This window comes from Protomyctophum parallelum (assembly GCF_964188405.1).
Source record: "Protomyctophum parallelum genome assembly, chromosome: 7".
Classification (NCBI taxonomy): domain Eukaryota; kingdom Metazoa; phylum Chordata; class Actinopteri; order Myctophiformes; family Myctophidae; genus Protomyctophum; species Protomyctophum parallelum.
In genome coordinates, this window is record NC_139705.1 from 11,117,206 (window position 1) to 11,132,947 (window position 15,742).

A 15,742-nucleotide genomic window follows, 5' to 3' on the forward strand; every position below is an offset into this window, starting at 1 on the left:
TACAGTGAACGGCAGAGTGACTGATGTTAGTTTGCCTCAAACTTTACTCCTTTACCTGCTTTTTTACTAACACTAACATTACAAAGATGCCCAGAACATCGAGATGAACCTGTGTAGTTAGGGGCAACCAGACTCTAGTAATTGTACACAGCTGTGACAGCTCTCGCAAGAGCACGCACACACGCACACACACACCCAGCTGCAGCCTATCAGCACATAGCATGTGCAGCCAATAAAAGCCTCTGTAGACTGCTTCAAACGTAACCCGCCATCTTTGTTGATTGTTTGAGAACGGCTGCGTGGAAGAAACGAGAGAAGTTTAGCAGCAACAATCTACATTAAAGAAGATTAATTTCCACTCTTTAAAGGTAAGCTGTAAAGACGTGTTATGCAACCAACTGAACCAAGAACTGAAACCCGTTCCAACAATCTGAAACAAACTACCACTAGTTTTCGTAATGTCACCAAGTTTGTTAAAAATAAGTTGACCATGAGGTCTCACCAGCTTAACATTTGAACTGTAACAAGCACAACTTAAATCTGAAATGCATATTTGCACAATGTTTTTAAAATATAAATTTGTATCTTTACCTAACTTCTCACCTGTTAACCTGACTGTACCAGGAATCCAGACAATATGGAGGCACCTGGTAAATATTCTCACCTGCGGGAGCGAGATGTCAGTGTCCCTATGCTCAGGGTGAAGATGTCCCGGAGGAGATCACAATCGCAAAAGGAGAACCGGGAGCGTGCCGTCAACAGCCGCAGGCAGCTTGACCAGGTCCCTGAGCTGGTGGAAGCCTCCATCATGGCAGTCAACATCTCCAATGTTAAGGAGACGGCGGCACCGGTTGGACAGTCTGATAAAGGTAAGGCTTGATTGTACTATAAATGCATGCAACTTAAAACCCTACCCATTTTGTTCACATTCAAGATTATATTGCCGTCAAAACAGGAAATTTGGTTGTAACAATTTATTTTCTGCACAGACTTGGCTGCCACACAACGACTGGAGATGCTTAAAAGATGGAAGGAGACTAAGAGCTTAATAAAGGAGAAGGAGAAGAGGGAGAAGGAACGTAAGGGGGTCTTTAAGGTGGGCTTATATCGCCCCACAGACTCATTCTCCCTACAGCTTCCGGTTGCCAAACCCTGTGAGGTGAGGGGGCATTCAAAGCCAGATAAAGTGGCACTACTGATTTTGTCACACTATGATCATGTATATAAAGCTATACTTGTTTTCAATGCATGCACCACACTTTTATTTGTTTTATGCTGAAAATGCTAACAGAAGTTGCACTGTTATGGTAATTAGTTATTGTCCCTCCTTCCTACCAGGCAGCTGTGAAAGTGACACAGACCCGCAGCACACGTTTAACAAAGCTGGACCAGCAGGTAACTTGTAACTCCATAACCCCACCCAGCTCTGTCACGTCAATTTGCATGAGCATTGAATGACTTCTACTTATGCTTGTCTCCATATTGTCCCATAGCCAAACAAGCCTGTAGTAGGAAGAATGACCAGGAGCCGCACAGCTCTTGTCCAGCCACAGCGAGCCCAAGCTACAACCAGCGCCAAAGTTGTCCAACCAGCTGTACAATCTGCCAGAGCCAAAGTCCAACCAGCTGTACAATCTGCCAGAGCCAAAGTCCAACCAGCTGCTACCAGGGGCAATGCTGTCCCTAGAGGTAACTAATTGCAGTCTGAGACAGAAACCATGTTTGGGACTGAAATTATCTTGCTTTATAATGATGCATTCAAACAAATGGGCCTGTGCTATAACAAATTGCTGTACAAAGTTCTTACTGTAATTCCTCATTATTGGGTTATTGAATAATTCAATGTATTCAGCAATGAGATTCTACGCTACGATATCATCCAAATCTTGTGGTGTTTTTATTTTTAGCAGGGCCAGTGGCTTGTGCAGCAACTATCTCAAATGTGGACAGGCCTGCTGGAGGTACACACATTTTCTGCTATTCTCCTCTGGTGTTTCAGTTAAACCTTTTGCCTTAAAAGACCTATAACATAAAATTCAACTTTTCCAATTTATTTTGTGTTTTTGGGTCTCCCTATGTGTTTCTATCCCCACAAATAATCATATCGCATATCATATTGGTGCTTTAATGGAAATTGCTCTCAGGAACAGCTGATTTTGTCATCGTGATGTAATCAATGTCGCCCTACTTTGTATAATTCCTCTTCAGTCCCAAATTCGCATCTCCACTTTGTTTACAATGTCCACCATTGTTGATTTTCCAAGCTGGAATGGCAACAAGCCTGGTTTTATCTAGCATCAGTATTATAATGACTCAAATATTAAATCTGCATATCGGCACTCCCACCACCTCAGGACATTGTGGTACTGGTTATATCAGAGTGGTGATTGAAGCTCAAACCATTAGTAATAACTTTGAGGGACATAGACAATATGATACTAAACTGTTTTAAAATGTATGTTATTTGCACTTTAACCCTTCTCAATAATAGCATAGAACATGTGGGTATTTGTCAATTAATGCATTTTTAAAATGTGTTTTTTAGGTAGGACAACAAGGGGCAATGCTAAGCCTGTAGCAACCTCTACTGGCAGAGGCAAGAACAAAGGTATGCACAATATCCTAACTATGACTTTAGTCTTTTGCTTGTTTACTTTGTTTATTTGCCTGCTGTACTTGATACCTGATTTCTGTGTTCTAATTCAGCTGTGGATGTCAAGACTGTGTCAGCGGTGGTTGACGAGACTGCAGCTGTGGTGAGATTTTAATTATAGAATGAGTGTAATGGTCCTATGTCTCCATGCTTCACACTGAGCTGAATACATATGTAAATATTTGTCTATTGTGTTCTTTTAGATTCATGCTGTATGTTAACGGTGACTAATTGTGCTCTGGATCTCCTTGGGTCTGAACTAAATATTGAATGTGGGGAGTAAAGTGGTTCTGTTTCATTACCTCGGAAGCAGGGTGCAGAATCAACTCTCCGTGAGGAGGAAGTGGAGTTGGTGGCGGAATCTGATACCCTTGCTCCCAGGCCTGCCACTGAGGGTACCTCCTCCTTTGCCCCTAAAGGGTTTGTGTTTGAGACCCCCGCTGGCCTCTCCACATTCAAATTTGAGCCGCTTACTCCACGCTCTGTGGACACCTTCCTCAGACCCAGGTTTGTGCCTTCCTTGACTCAAGAATCTTGAATTTTATCACAAGTCTGACTTAGTATTGTGTTCACAGTTTAAACGTTTTCTGGTCTCTGTATCAGGTCACAGGTCATCACTGAAACGGCCAGGCTGACCAGCCTCAGTCAGCTCTGGGAGGTGAAAGTGGACGATGACTCCATCCCTGAAGAGAGTGAGTCTACCTGCTCAACAGGAACCAGAGGGACACATTGTGACTGTCAATATTAATCAAGCATTCTGGTTTATGAATCAATTAATAAATGACTTAAAAAACAATAGAAATGTGTGGTAGTGGGATGTGGTTTCATGGCGACTGCACGCAGAGAGAGAGCCACAGGGTGGCACCCTTCTGCAGTTAACACATGCCATATATACTACCAGACTGTGCCAGCCCTATTTCTCTGTTGGTTAGTGTCGGTATATCCTAGGATGTGTAGACATGATGGAACCTATGCATGGAACACCCTGCCTAGAACCTTACCTTCACCAGACTCAGACATATATCGCATTGTTTTCTGATCTCTCATATTGTTTACGATGTGCACTGCACACAATATACTTTAATTGAGGTATCTAAAGAGAGTACTGGACTGTCTTTGCCCATACTGTACAGCCCAGTCAGAAAGTAATCTGTGCTCACCAGTGAAGTTTTCACAATCACAGAGAAGTAAAAATGTTACCTTAAACATCCACACAAGGTGCCTGCAGGTCATGGTGTGGTCAGCTGAGGATGCTGGCTTGACTACACTAAAGGCCTGATAGATCTCCCAGCACCTCTCTGTGTAGTTCACAGTAACCACCGCATGAACTGGGTTACCGAACAGAAACCCTGAATCAAAATAAAGGTGTAGAATTTTAGGGTGAGACTGCAGTCACTGGAAGGTCTTTGTATGTGTAGAATACAGTACAGTCATCTGTGTGTATAGAAGCCTATTTCGTGGAATGTGAATGCTGTATGCACCTTTTACATTCTTTGCATTTGGAAGGATGTTGTCATCAGCTTGGAAAAGCATGCCACCAAAACACTGTCTGATGACCTAGGACAATGAAAGACACATGTCTTATGTGTTCTTTATTGCACAGAAAATTCAGTGTTAATTTATCCATTTGTAACTGAGATTGTATAAATGTAACCAAATGTACCCTTATGGGTTCAATGGAAATTAAATCGGTTTACAATGTTTGGGTTAAGGTGAGTTCTGATCCCATTTCCATTTGGTTACATTTGGAGTTAAATGAACAATGTGGACGCTGTATTACTCCCATGTCAGAGAAAGGTTTCAGTACTCACTCTGTCCTCAAACTCCTCATGGTACATGTGGTAGGCCAGAACTACCACACAGCTGATGAATGTGTGTAGAAGCATTGCGGTGAAGGGAGAGTAGACTTCTTCTGGAGGGACTTCCTCTGAGAACATGCAAACATCCACACACATGATCATTAGAGTTAATGTCAGAGGAATGTTACACTTGCTTACAAGACATGGTATCTCTACTTTGATATGTTTATATTCTTTCTCCTTTTGTGCCCATTACACAATTTTTGAGCGGTGCCTAACCGCTCCATTAAGTAGCAATGTGTGACAGACATGTCTGGATTTACGGTGGTGGGGTGACCACCGAACTACAACATGACGTCACGAGCCACGGTGAAGAGCAAACCACCGCCACCGCTCCAGCCCTTCTCTCTGTTTTTCTCACCACCGTTCAATGTTATTTCAGCTCCGGTGGTCAGCTCACCACCGGAGCGGTGGTCACCTTACCACCGAAAATCCAGACTATGAATAGGCCTTAACGCTGACATTTCTCGACCGTTTCGGACACGGGACACAGGTGTGATTTTTATTATGTAGCACTGTATTTACTGTTCTCAACTGTAGCGAATTGCGATATGCAATCGCACACAATGTATTGAGCAGATATAGTACTATATATGACTGAAACAGCGAGGGTCCCCTCACCTCTGATGAGGCGGTCTACTTGTGCCAGAGTGATGTCATGATGGTGGATGTAGCAGTCTTTCAGCAGACGCCAGAACTGCAGGCGAGACAGCAGGAAGGTGTTGTCTGGCGACTGAGGATGTCCAAGGCTGCTGTAGAAACTGTAGATAGACCTCAGCTCAGAGATGTGTCGAAGGACCACAAACTCCACCTGTTTCACGCAAACACACAGACAGACACGCACACACGTTCCAACAAACAACAAACAAACACTTTACCTCAACTAATACCTCAACTTCTATTCACTAGAGACTGAACGTCATTTTCAATATTTTATTGTCACAGAATACAGATGATACATTTGATTAGCATCAAGCATACTACCTACTCATAATAAAACATATACAGTAGGACATATAGACACATTCAATGAACAATGGAAATCGGTTTACAGTCTTCTGGGAGGGGAGTATGAGTTCTGATCCCGCTCAGGTTGGGTGTTTTTGAACCATCCAAACAGAAGGAAGGGAACTCTGCCATGTGATCATCCACAAATTCCCCTTCAAAAACACGTCCGTTCTTGAATATAAACTTTCCCTGTGACACAAACATTTGAGTCACTTATAGAATCTCCAATTAACCATATGAACTTTAGCATCCCTATTCTGAGTATGTCATTATAGGTGAAGATTCTTAAAAAGCCTATGCCAATTATGCTTCTTTAGATAGATCTTTATTTGTCATTGCAACGTGTACAACGAAATTAAAAGTGCCAACCAATCAGTGCATTATATCACAAAAACAACATACTGTACAAGCTAAAACAAGTCCATCATACGTTGGCTATAAACTCAAAACATGTGAGCTTGCACGTTTTGCTGCGCAATATCATCATACGATACAAAATCATCACTTGAATATATTTCAACTTTGAATACTGGAATCAATATAAATGTACATAATAATGATATTTAGGGAAATTAAGACACCAGCAGGTCAGTTTTCCACTGACCAATTTTACCTGCCCGTGTTTTTTATTGTGCTTCCATCCTCCTTGGTAGAGGGCCCCACCAGCATAGTAGAAGGTGCCACATCCATGCCTCTGACCTTCAACAAAATCTCCCTTGTACTCATTTCTCTGGGGGTACTGGGAGCCAGTCTTTCGCTTCAGGAACCAGGTATGTGTGCCTTTCCCATGCTGACAAGAAAGACGATAGAACATACATTAATTAACCAAATGCAGGGAAGAGACTGAATCTGTGGACTTACATACAGAATAACCGGGAACCCCTCAAATAGGATATCCTAAAAGGATATGGTGGGTCTGCACTCTGCCGAAGCAATAGGCTAGTAGGAGTAGTAGGAGTAGGAGTAGTAGGAGTAGTTCCAATTTAAAAAATTGCTATACATCAGTATCCAACTTAAAGATGCAAGTGAAACAAATATATAATTTAGGAAACAATAAATAAAGGTCTATCCATCATCTGACATAAAAGTAAAGTGGAAAATGAGAACATTACAAAAAGAAAAAGTGCCCTTCTGGGCACAGGTCTCCACCAGGTTATCCACAGATCCGTGCAGTTAGAGGTAAAAACACTTTTCGGCCAGTTATAGCGCCACCTTGAGGCTGAGTTGAAATTGTTCATGTGGCATTTTGTCCTCGGCCTAGTGGGAATGTGGGTGCACAATTTCACGGAAATCACGCGATGTGTTCATGATTTGCAGCATTTTGTTTGAAACTGAGCACTCCTGTGAACTTTGGAAGCCAATCTTAACCAATCAGGATGGAGTCTGAGAAATCTGAAAGACCGGTTTGGTTGAATGGCTCTAGAGAGACTGTGTACCAATTTGCGTGATGTTTGGACAAAATCTGTAGGTGTGCTGTGCAAAAACTTGTTTTGCACAAAGCGGCCTCCTGGTGGCGCTATAACAGGCCGTTCTGGAAAGTTTGGGGCAGAGGTTCATCGTTGGCATCCAGGGAGTGTGTGTGCAAAATTTGGCATCGACCGGGTTAACGGTGGCCGAGATTAGCTGCTCACGGACGGACGGACACACACACACACACACACACACGGACGGACACACGGACGGACGGAGTGCAAAACATACTCTCCCCCCATGCCTTCGGCCTGGTGGAGACAATAACTTGAAGAATTATATTACATCTTGAAGAAACATCTTATATAGTACATAGTCATCCGATTGTATTTCTGTTCAACACACACTGATTTAAAGAAGCGTTTACACTGACCGTACCTCTGAGAATAAAGTGCCAAATTAGACTTCTGGTACAGGGACCACAAATCAGTAATCAGTAAGTATAAATCAATATGTCCCCTTTCATGCTATTCAGAGTGGTAGTAGTTAAGCCAATCCCTGGATTTCTAACATGTTGGCTGAGAAATCATAAACACCTGATTGTGTCTTTGACATTTAGTGCAAAAGAACACCTACATTTTATATAATTTATAGAACACTGAAATCCTCTCACGAAGTCAAACTTCACACTGAAAATTCATAGAGCACACCATTGAAAGCCTGTCTGACCGTTTTTCAGTCTTTGCCTGTTGATTTGGATTCTCTGCTTTTGCTTGAAAAATCATAGGTGTACATACAACTAATGCAGTGAAAGTGTAGTCAAACTTCACACTGAGAATTCATAGAGCACACCATTGAAAGCCTGTCTGACCGTTTTTCAGTCTTTGCCTGTTGATTTGGATTCTCTGCTTTTGCTTGAAAATCATAGGTGTGCATACAACTAATGTAGTGAAATCAATTCACTAGAGCACCATTGAAAACGTAAGTCTATATCAAGAACACACATTCACTTGAGAGAAACTCCTGAGTCCTATCGAGTCTCTCTTCCTCCCTGGAGGTCACTGGTTGCCCAGGGAGGTCAGTTTGTAAAACCATCCAAGATGAGAATGTAATCCATTCCTAATGGATGAAGCCTTGGCCTGGAAGAGAGGTCATCAGGTGGTCTCCAAGCAAACAACCAGCAACCAGTCGGAGCTCAGTCAGGTCTGTCACTCTTCTGAGACAGAAGGGTGAGGTCTGTAAGAAAGAAAGTAATGCCAATGACTATACTGTATATTTTCCACAGTGTTTTGTTTATTTAAACACTGACTTAAAGTGACAAAAAAGTGACAACGTTTTGGCCATGACTGGCCTTCATCGCCGAAACGTCACTTTGTCAGTTTAAAACTTTAAATGAACAAAGCACTGTGGAGCAGAGCTGCTGTGCGGACTTCCTTTTCTTTTGAACTGTATCTGCCTTTGTCTAGCACCAGTGAGGGACTGGATGTGCGCAACCCTCTTGTTTTTTATACTGTATACATCTGTGAAATATTTAAATTAAATACTAAAACACCAAATAAATCTTTAAAGAAATCCGACATTAATATAAAATAAAAATACAATTATTTTGTTTAAAACAGTTTTAAGTTATAGAATATGACCACCATGATCATACATACATACCACTTTTGGTCCGACCACAATATTTGTGCGCTCTGCTTGTGTCCAGCTAAGTCCTGCCCTATGCGGGAGCTAACTATTTCCGTAGACAACGCCCTGGTAACATCTGTCCCAACAGCAAGGAATCTTGGTGTTGTCCTGGACAGTCAGCTCTCGTTCAAAGCTCACATCACAGCTGTCACTCGATCATGTAGGTTCACACTCTATAACATACGACGAATTAGACCGTTCCTCACCCAGGAATCAGCCCAGCTCCTAATCCAGACAACAGTCTTGTCAAAACTCGACTATTGTAACTCCCTCCTTATTGGCCTACCAGCATGTGCACTTAAGCCTCTCCAGCTGATCCAAATGCAGCAGCTCGCTTGGTCTTCAACCAGCCAAAATTCTCACATGTCTCCCCCCTGCTCCGCTCCCTCCACTGGCTCCCGGTCGCTGCCCGCACAGAATACAAAACTCTGATGCTGGCATTCAAAGCAACCAAAGGTATGGCTCCCCCATATCTTGCAAGTATGATTGAACCCTATACAAACCCTCCCGCACACTCAGATCAGCCAACGCAGGGAAACTGGAAGTACCCTCACTAAAAACGCCGGGACAACGCTCCACACGTCCCAAACTCTTCTCCCTTCTGGCTCCAAAACTGTGGAATGCACTTCCCATTGCAGTCAGAACTGCAGCATCACTCCCAAACTTCCGCCGTAGCCTGAAACCCCACCTTTTCAGACTCCATCATGGCCCATAGCACTTACCCTAACCCCTTAGATAGCATTTCTGTTGGCTTAGATAGCATTTGACACAGACTTATAGCATGTTATGTAGACAGCACTATAATTGTATTGTACTATAATATGTATAGTTTATATGTATAGTGTATGTATAGTTTCATTATATAGATATTCCACTGTTACTTTCTTAGCTTACGCATGTTTCATGATAAATGCTTTTATGTGATGTATTCCCATGCTTTTGTTCCTGCTTAAATGTAAGTCGCTCTGGATTAAGAGCGTCTGCTAAATGCCTAAATTGTAATTGTAAGTAATAATAATAATAATGCATTTTCAGGTGGGGGTAAAAATGTCATCCAATCAGGAGAGTAATAACTAATATTACTAATGGTAATTTACTACTACTACAAATAGTATTAGTATTAGTAGTAACTAATAACTTCATGTAACTTTAAGGCTATTTCTGAAAGATGTAACTAATAATGTGTGTTCTTAACCTTTGCAGCCATGTCCTGGAAAGTTGACTGTTGGTGAACGTTGGTGAACTTGGTGTAACTGTTGACTGGCAAGCTGGAAAGGTAGAGACCTGGACCTATAGTTCAGACAACAAAGCAAAAAAAGCCTAAAGGTATTACGTTTCAAGTGTGTTGTTGACTTAAAGGTATTTAAGTATTTTAGTTTCCCGATTCAAAGTAAAAAATGTTTCAAGTGTAGCCCATCATGTGTCTCGGCAGACAAGGTCTGGCTGGTTAACTCCAGGGCACTAGAGTGCTGTTTAGATGAGTGGTGTGGTTGAGATAATGCTGCTGGTGGGGGTGGTGTAAAACGAAATGCAAGGAGTTGAGATGAGGCTGACTGGCGTACCTGAGTGAACTACAGGAATGCCTACTGCTTCCATAGCCATGAGCAATGTGTTGGACAGCCTGGGTGCTCTCAGTAAGACTGGGACCGAGGCTAGGGTGCTCTTGGTGTGGAAGCTAGGCTCCTATTGGCCATTTTGCTGCCACTGTGTCCATCAGATTTGGGCTTTCTCTCAAAATGTAGTTTTTTGGCCTCAATTCTCATTCGGAGTTGGATGAAACGTTAACGACGTGTTCATTTTTGGTGCAGGTGCACTCCATGGCATGGCGGAAGGTTGCTGGTCAAAGCCACTGACTCTTTCCAAGACTGCCAGTGCCAGTGCCAATTCCATACAGGACGTGCGTCTGAACTGAAGAGATGTTCCAATTGTAATATCAACTCAAACACCTCCGGGGAAGGACGGCAAACGGGCAAAAGGCACCTGGTTTGGACTCCTCTGCATTACTGGCACACTCTCTGTCGGTTATTGCTATTTCACAGTCGTTCGTTACAGATGTTGTTGATCTTCATAACACTGTGCAATGTAGCCCGCCAGGGTGTAAACTTAAAGAATGTTCTCCTCGGTGGTTGAGAATTCAGGTGCAGTTGCAGCAGGTCCGTCTTCCATCTCCTCTCTTCGCTCCTCCACTCCACTCTGTCTGTGGTCTTTTTTATTGGCTCCAGTGTGTCCAGGAAATCAACTGCAAATTCATTGTCGTCATCCTGGTAGCTCCCACTTTTCACTTTGCACAGTCCTGGGTAAACTTAGCCGTTAGGACCATAGATATATAGCTTTCTTATATATATCTATGGTTAGGACCTTGCATTCTATTACATGGCTCTGCGCGAGACGTTTCCAGTCATTTGCACACGGACGTCGGACGGAGACACGCACGGCGCACGCACGCCTGGGCCCATGCAGACCGATCCCATCGTCTGTAAGAGAAGGTCGCGTTGTGATTGGGTAGAAGCTGAGTGTCCTGGTTGTGGGTTGGCGCTCTTTCCGCAGAGGGGAAAGAAGAAAAATCTTTTTGAATTTGAGGAAGAAAAGAATCCACTCTTCTCGAGAAAGACCACCAAGTTGTCCGCACACTTCAACGCTACGATTACAAGGTATGCTTTAAATAACCAGAATTGTTAACTATGTCTGAAATATGTTTTCTATGATTTCCCTGGTGGTGGAGACTTTACTTAGCAGAGTTTGGGTGAGGTTCGAAATAACTTAGTTACTGTGAGAATGTCGCAAATTTGAAGGGCTGCTCTTGTAATGGCGGCTGCCTCGTTGGGAGTGTACCGCTATTTGGAATTCTGGATATGCTCATAGTTTCAATTATTTTCTATACCGGAGGTATGTGTCCCTACGACCATAACTCCATATGTCTAGAAATGACAACAATCAACTACTAAAAGTAGCTTTCAGCTAAAGAGAATGAATGTAGATCTTCATGTTGCACTGTGGTTGTGGATTGTTGTGGTGTTTTGCACTTCAAGGGAAAAGGCCCGCTCTACTCAGACAGTTTTTCAGACAGGCGTGTGCTGGGTGCAGATTCAAAATGAACATATAGAAAATGAAAAACATCCGCACTTCCAGTCGAGTAATAAGAGTCTTTGTTTAATAATGATAGTGCTCCGCAGCAGCAGTCATATACCAGCCAGACAAACGCGTTTCTTGCGCGCAGGCCTTCGTCAGTGTCAAGAAATGATCTGCAGGTGATTATTTTTCTAAGTGTTGGAGTTTGGAAGCACTCGTTTTTATTAGCGGTTCGTGCTGCTGCCTCCTGCATTATGTGCAAATGCGAAACAGGTGGTACGCAGGGCCGTTCACGTGTGACTTCGACGAGTGCTTCCCAAATCTAACACTTAGAAAAATAATCACCTGCAGAGATTTTATTGACAGAAAGTAGCTCATAACATGTCTACAGTGGATGTTTATGAAACAAACGCTTGGCAAATTGAAAGAGGATAATTCAAGCTTTCCCTACAGCTAATATTTAGTAATTTGGATGAATGGGGGAGTCAGGGTATTGCAACTCTAGATTCGGCTATGCAAAACCTAACCATGCTGAGTTTTAACATTTTATTATTTTCTTTCCTGCACAACATCTTCTCTGGAGCCTTAATATCAACAATGGACGGTCAAGCAGATGTTGACAGGTAATATTAGTCTTGGCTTATGTGGATCACTCCCAATAATAAATTATTCATGCCTTTCTCACTTCCCAAGTGTGATAAAGTCAGACTGCCTTTCCCACTTTACCTTAGCGACACCTGTTAAATTATGATTCTCATGTTTAGTTTACATATTCATCATTTTCTGTTCACCATACTACTCATTTCATGCTGCAGCATATTAATGCACCATTCCCATGTTATTATTACAATATATTATTCACCATAACCATTTGGTTGAAAAATGACACCTTTATATAATTAATCTCAACCGTTTAAAGCTCTATCATAACATTTCCAAACAAAGCCCAATACTTGCCATATCCTCTTCCTGGTCTGAGGATCTGAAAACATTACCACATGACCACAGTGCTCCTTATATAGGGTGGCTATGGTAATTGGGACATATCACTTAATTGCCGGGGGTGTGTGCATTCTTCTGTGTAATTTATATTATGAATGAAAGAGTTGTGTTGCTAAAAAACATGATTAATACTCCTTACCTTGTGAATGATGATGATTTCTGTAAGATTTGGGAAATGTTTTCTTTGTTTATTATTTTCACTAGTCATGTAGGTGAATGCATTGAGTGAACGTGTCCTTAAGATGTCAATACATGGTTCATTTTGTCCATATTTATCAGTCGTGAGGAGCTGGATGAGGTCGAAGCCAAGTCCAAGTCTAGGAGAAGGGTCCGGGGTCGGCGGGGGAAAGGGCCAGCTAAGCCTCAAACTGTGGTAAATAAGCCAATCCTCACTCTTTTATACTCTAATGATGTAAATGTAGTTTTTAAAAATATTATTATAATATGCACTGTACATGGCTGTTGTACCACTCTACTCAATCCTTATGAGTTTATTGGCTGCCGGTACATAGCCAACTACCATGATCAAAGCTATTTAAACTGCCCACTTTAAAAGTGTGCAGTGTCTCCTGAGTCCTGCACAATGCTTTTTTATTTTCTTTATTCGCTTATTTGATGTACCTGGTTACATCCTTTTACATATCTTTGTGGCCTCTCAGAGTAGACTAATGCTGGTAGTTTATTCTAGAAGTGACTGTTACTGAAATGTCCACACTGTCTGTTGGGTAGTACTATGGTAATAATTGAATAATCTTTAAAAAAAAACTTATTTGAGTTCAAATAGAAAATAGAATAGGTTCCTAGTTCACTGGCATAACAAGCAACCAATAAGGACACAAGCATCAGAGTTGTAATGCAAAAAACATTATTGTGATGACCATAGAATAAATGATTGTAAAAGTGTAAAAGAAAAAGTGTGAATGGCATGACCCTCAAGATATACAATGTACTGTTGGAACATGTGGGAGAAGGAGCTGTTGAGCTGATATCTCTTTCATCCCTCAAGCCACCTACAAGACCTTCTGCATCTGAAGAAGAGTCTGTCGACCTACCAACTCTCGAAGGCTCGTCCAACTTGCAACAGGAGGTGTCCAGGCAGGATTCCCCTGTCCATGAGAGCAGAGAGACCCAGAGGAAACCGGGTATCACACCAAAGGACATGTTTGTAGCCGTATTCTCTGCGAAGCCTGCCATGGTGGTGAGAAAAGCATCGTTAGAAGGGGTTAGGGATTGTTGCGATTTTTCAAAAATAGCAGACCTACAAGCTCGTAGCGTGCCACTCGGTGGCGCACTATGAGCTTGTAGATCTGCTATTTTTCAATAGCTAAATTATAACATAATGTTTAAAACACCAAAAGGGGTTCCCGCCCAAAATGGGGTTAAGAGAATGAGCAGCCCACTCCCCTTCCCTTCGCATTTTTGTTGAGGTGCAACTAGAAAGATGAGCGGAGATATTGTAGGGTATGACTTTTTGGACTATGGGTTCTATTATGATTTTTGCAAAATGAGTGGTCTACTTAAAATATTCATATTGCACGAAAGGTTTCAGCACAGATTTGGGTGTACGTGGTCTGTTATTTTGTGGATGAGGGTCAATGAGAGAATAAGCAGGTTAATCGTCGTAACCAATACAACAAAAATAATAATGCCACCACAAACTGCAGACATCTCATTGACTCTATCTCTCTGTCAATCTTCAGACAGTGGTGGACGAGTGGTTGGACAGCTATAAGCAGGACCGAGAGGAGGGGCTGTGGGTACTCATCAACTTCATCGTGAAGTGCTGCGGGTGCCAAGGTCAGTTGGAGTCTGAGAGGCAGAGGTTGAAGTTCAACAGTTCTTCTAATGTAATCTCAGTATAAGCATTGATTTCGATGCCACTCTAGCTACTACTAGTGTGCTAAGTTGCTAACAATGCAACGGCGCTGGCACATATTAATTGTCTCCACCAGGCCGAATTATTATTCGCCACCAGGATGCCACAACCTGACCTGCCCTGGTGGAGACCTGTGCCCCGAGGGGGAACTTTTTCTAGTTGAGTCTGTGGAGAGTAGACGAGCGTTGCGAATTTGCGATGCCTTTCCACAGTGGTATGACCAGTGTCCACTAGGGGTCTGTACTAGGCCCCCAAATTGTTTTCTTAAACCAAAAAATCTGTTTGTCAAAATCTAAAAACTCACCATGCAGCTTGATTCCTTGTGACCCTTTTCTTTTTTTTAAAGATATTTCTGCGGATTGTTCTGCCTTTATTGATAGGTTGAAAGTAGACTGACAGGAAATGGGGAGAGAGATGGGGGGGAAGACACAAGGCAAAGGCCGGCAGGATCGGGAGTCGAACCCGCGGCACGCCGCCAGGCTGGCTCAGCAGCCTAGGTGTCCGGACCGTTGAGCTAACCATCCGGGCCTTGTTGTGAGCCTTTATATCGGTTATTTTCTGTTAATGTTCACCCCAAAATTTGGACACTAGCATTTGTGTGGATTAACCCATTAAGACCTGAGGCCGATTCTAAAAATGTCTTCTTAAACCTGTTTTAACAGAAAAAGTATGTCAGCGGAGCTCAAAACCTTTTCATGTCATGGAAAATATTTTGATATAGTGGTTTGCAACCAAATTACATATAATTCTGTTATGTATTTGGCCTCATCTCAAATGTTATGGCCCCAGCCTAGGGGAACCCCCCTTAAAGGGTATCACGCTGGCATCTACTTTGTCTGAGTTTAATTATGACAAAGTTGTGATACTATTCGAAAATGCAACTATAAGGCTCTATACAGCCTGTATTCAATCCTGTACTTCAATGCTGTGAAGTCGGGACGGGCTAGTGGCCACTTCTATGAAAAATCAATGGGTATAACTAGTGAAATGACTCAGTGTCTTATGGAGGGTTTTTTTTCTCCGCATCTGACCTTTCTATTCTTGTGTTTGTGTGTGGCTGGAACAACAGTCACACTATTGGATTAATAGTGGACAGGACAGGTAGAGGCATAGACTATTAGCCTATATATATGTTTTTAATTTCCTTTTTAATGGAATGAGAGTTAGCAAAAGAAA

At 42.3% G+C, this 15,742-nt stretch overlaps 3 protein-coding genes across 3 annotated transcripts in view; 2 read left to right on the plus strand and 1 right to left on the minus strand.

The window, feature by feature from the left end:
- Window positions 1-637: 637 nt before the first annotated feature.
- Window positions 638-1,697, plus strand: LOC310861927 (disks large-associated protein 5-like; the record flags this gene model as incomplete). Its single annotated transcript, XM_083769663.1, has 4 exons — window positions 638-869; window positions 990-1,159; window positions 1,339-1,395; window positions 1,494-1,697. The coding sequence occupies 4 exons, from the start codon at window positions 638-640 to the stop codon at window positions 1,695-1,697; spliced, it is 663 nt and encodes a 220-aa protein (XP_083625789.1).
- A 1,601-nt stretch (window positions 1,698-3,298) lies between these two features.
- On the minus strand, window positions 3,299-10,221 carry LOC310861928 (radial spoke head 10 homolog B-like; the record flags this gene model as incomplete). The annotated part of the gene is given in 10 exon segments (XM_083769664.1): window positions 3,299-3,355; window positions 3,854-4,002; window positions 4,135-4,167; window positions 4,170-4,210; window positions 4,490-4,580; window positions 5,134-5,323; window positions 5,548-5,709; window positions 6,134-6,310; window positions 9,815-9,909; window positions 10,182-10,221. Coding segments are annotated over 10 exon segments (1,035 nt in total).
- The window catches only part of LOC310861929 (cohesin subunit SA-1-like), a gene marked incomplete at both ends in the record, with an annotated part of 18,871 nt that continues 13,348 nt past the window's right edge, over window positions 10,220-15,742 (plus strand). The window contains 3 exons of the mRNA XM_083769665.1: window positions 10,220-10,285; window positions 13,697-13,888; window positions 14,391-14,487. Coding sequence (XP_083625791.1) covers window positions 10,220-10,285; window positions 13,697-13,888; window positions 14,391-14,487 — 355 coding nt within the window. The remainder of the gene's footprint in view (window positions 10,286-13,696; window positions 13,889-14,390; window positions 14,488-15,742) is intronic.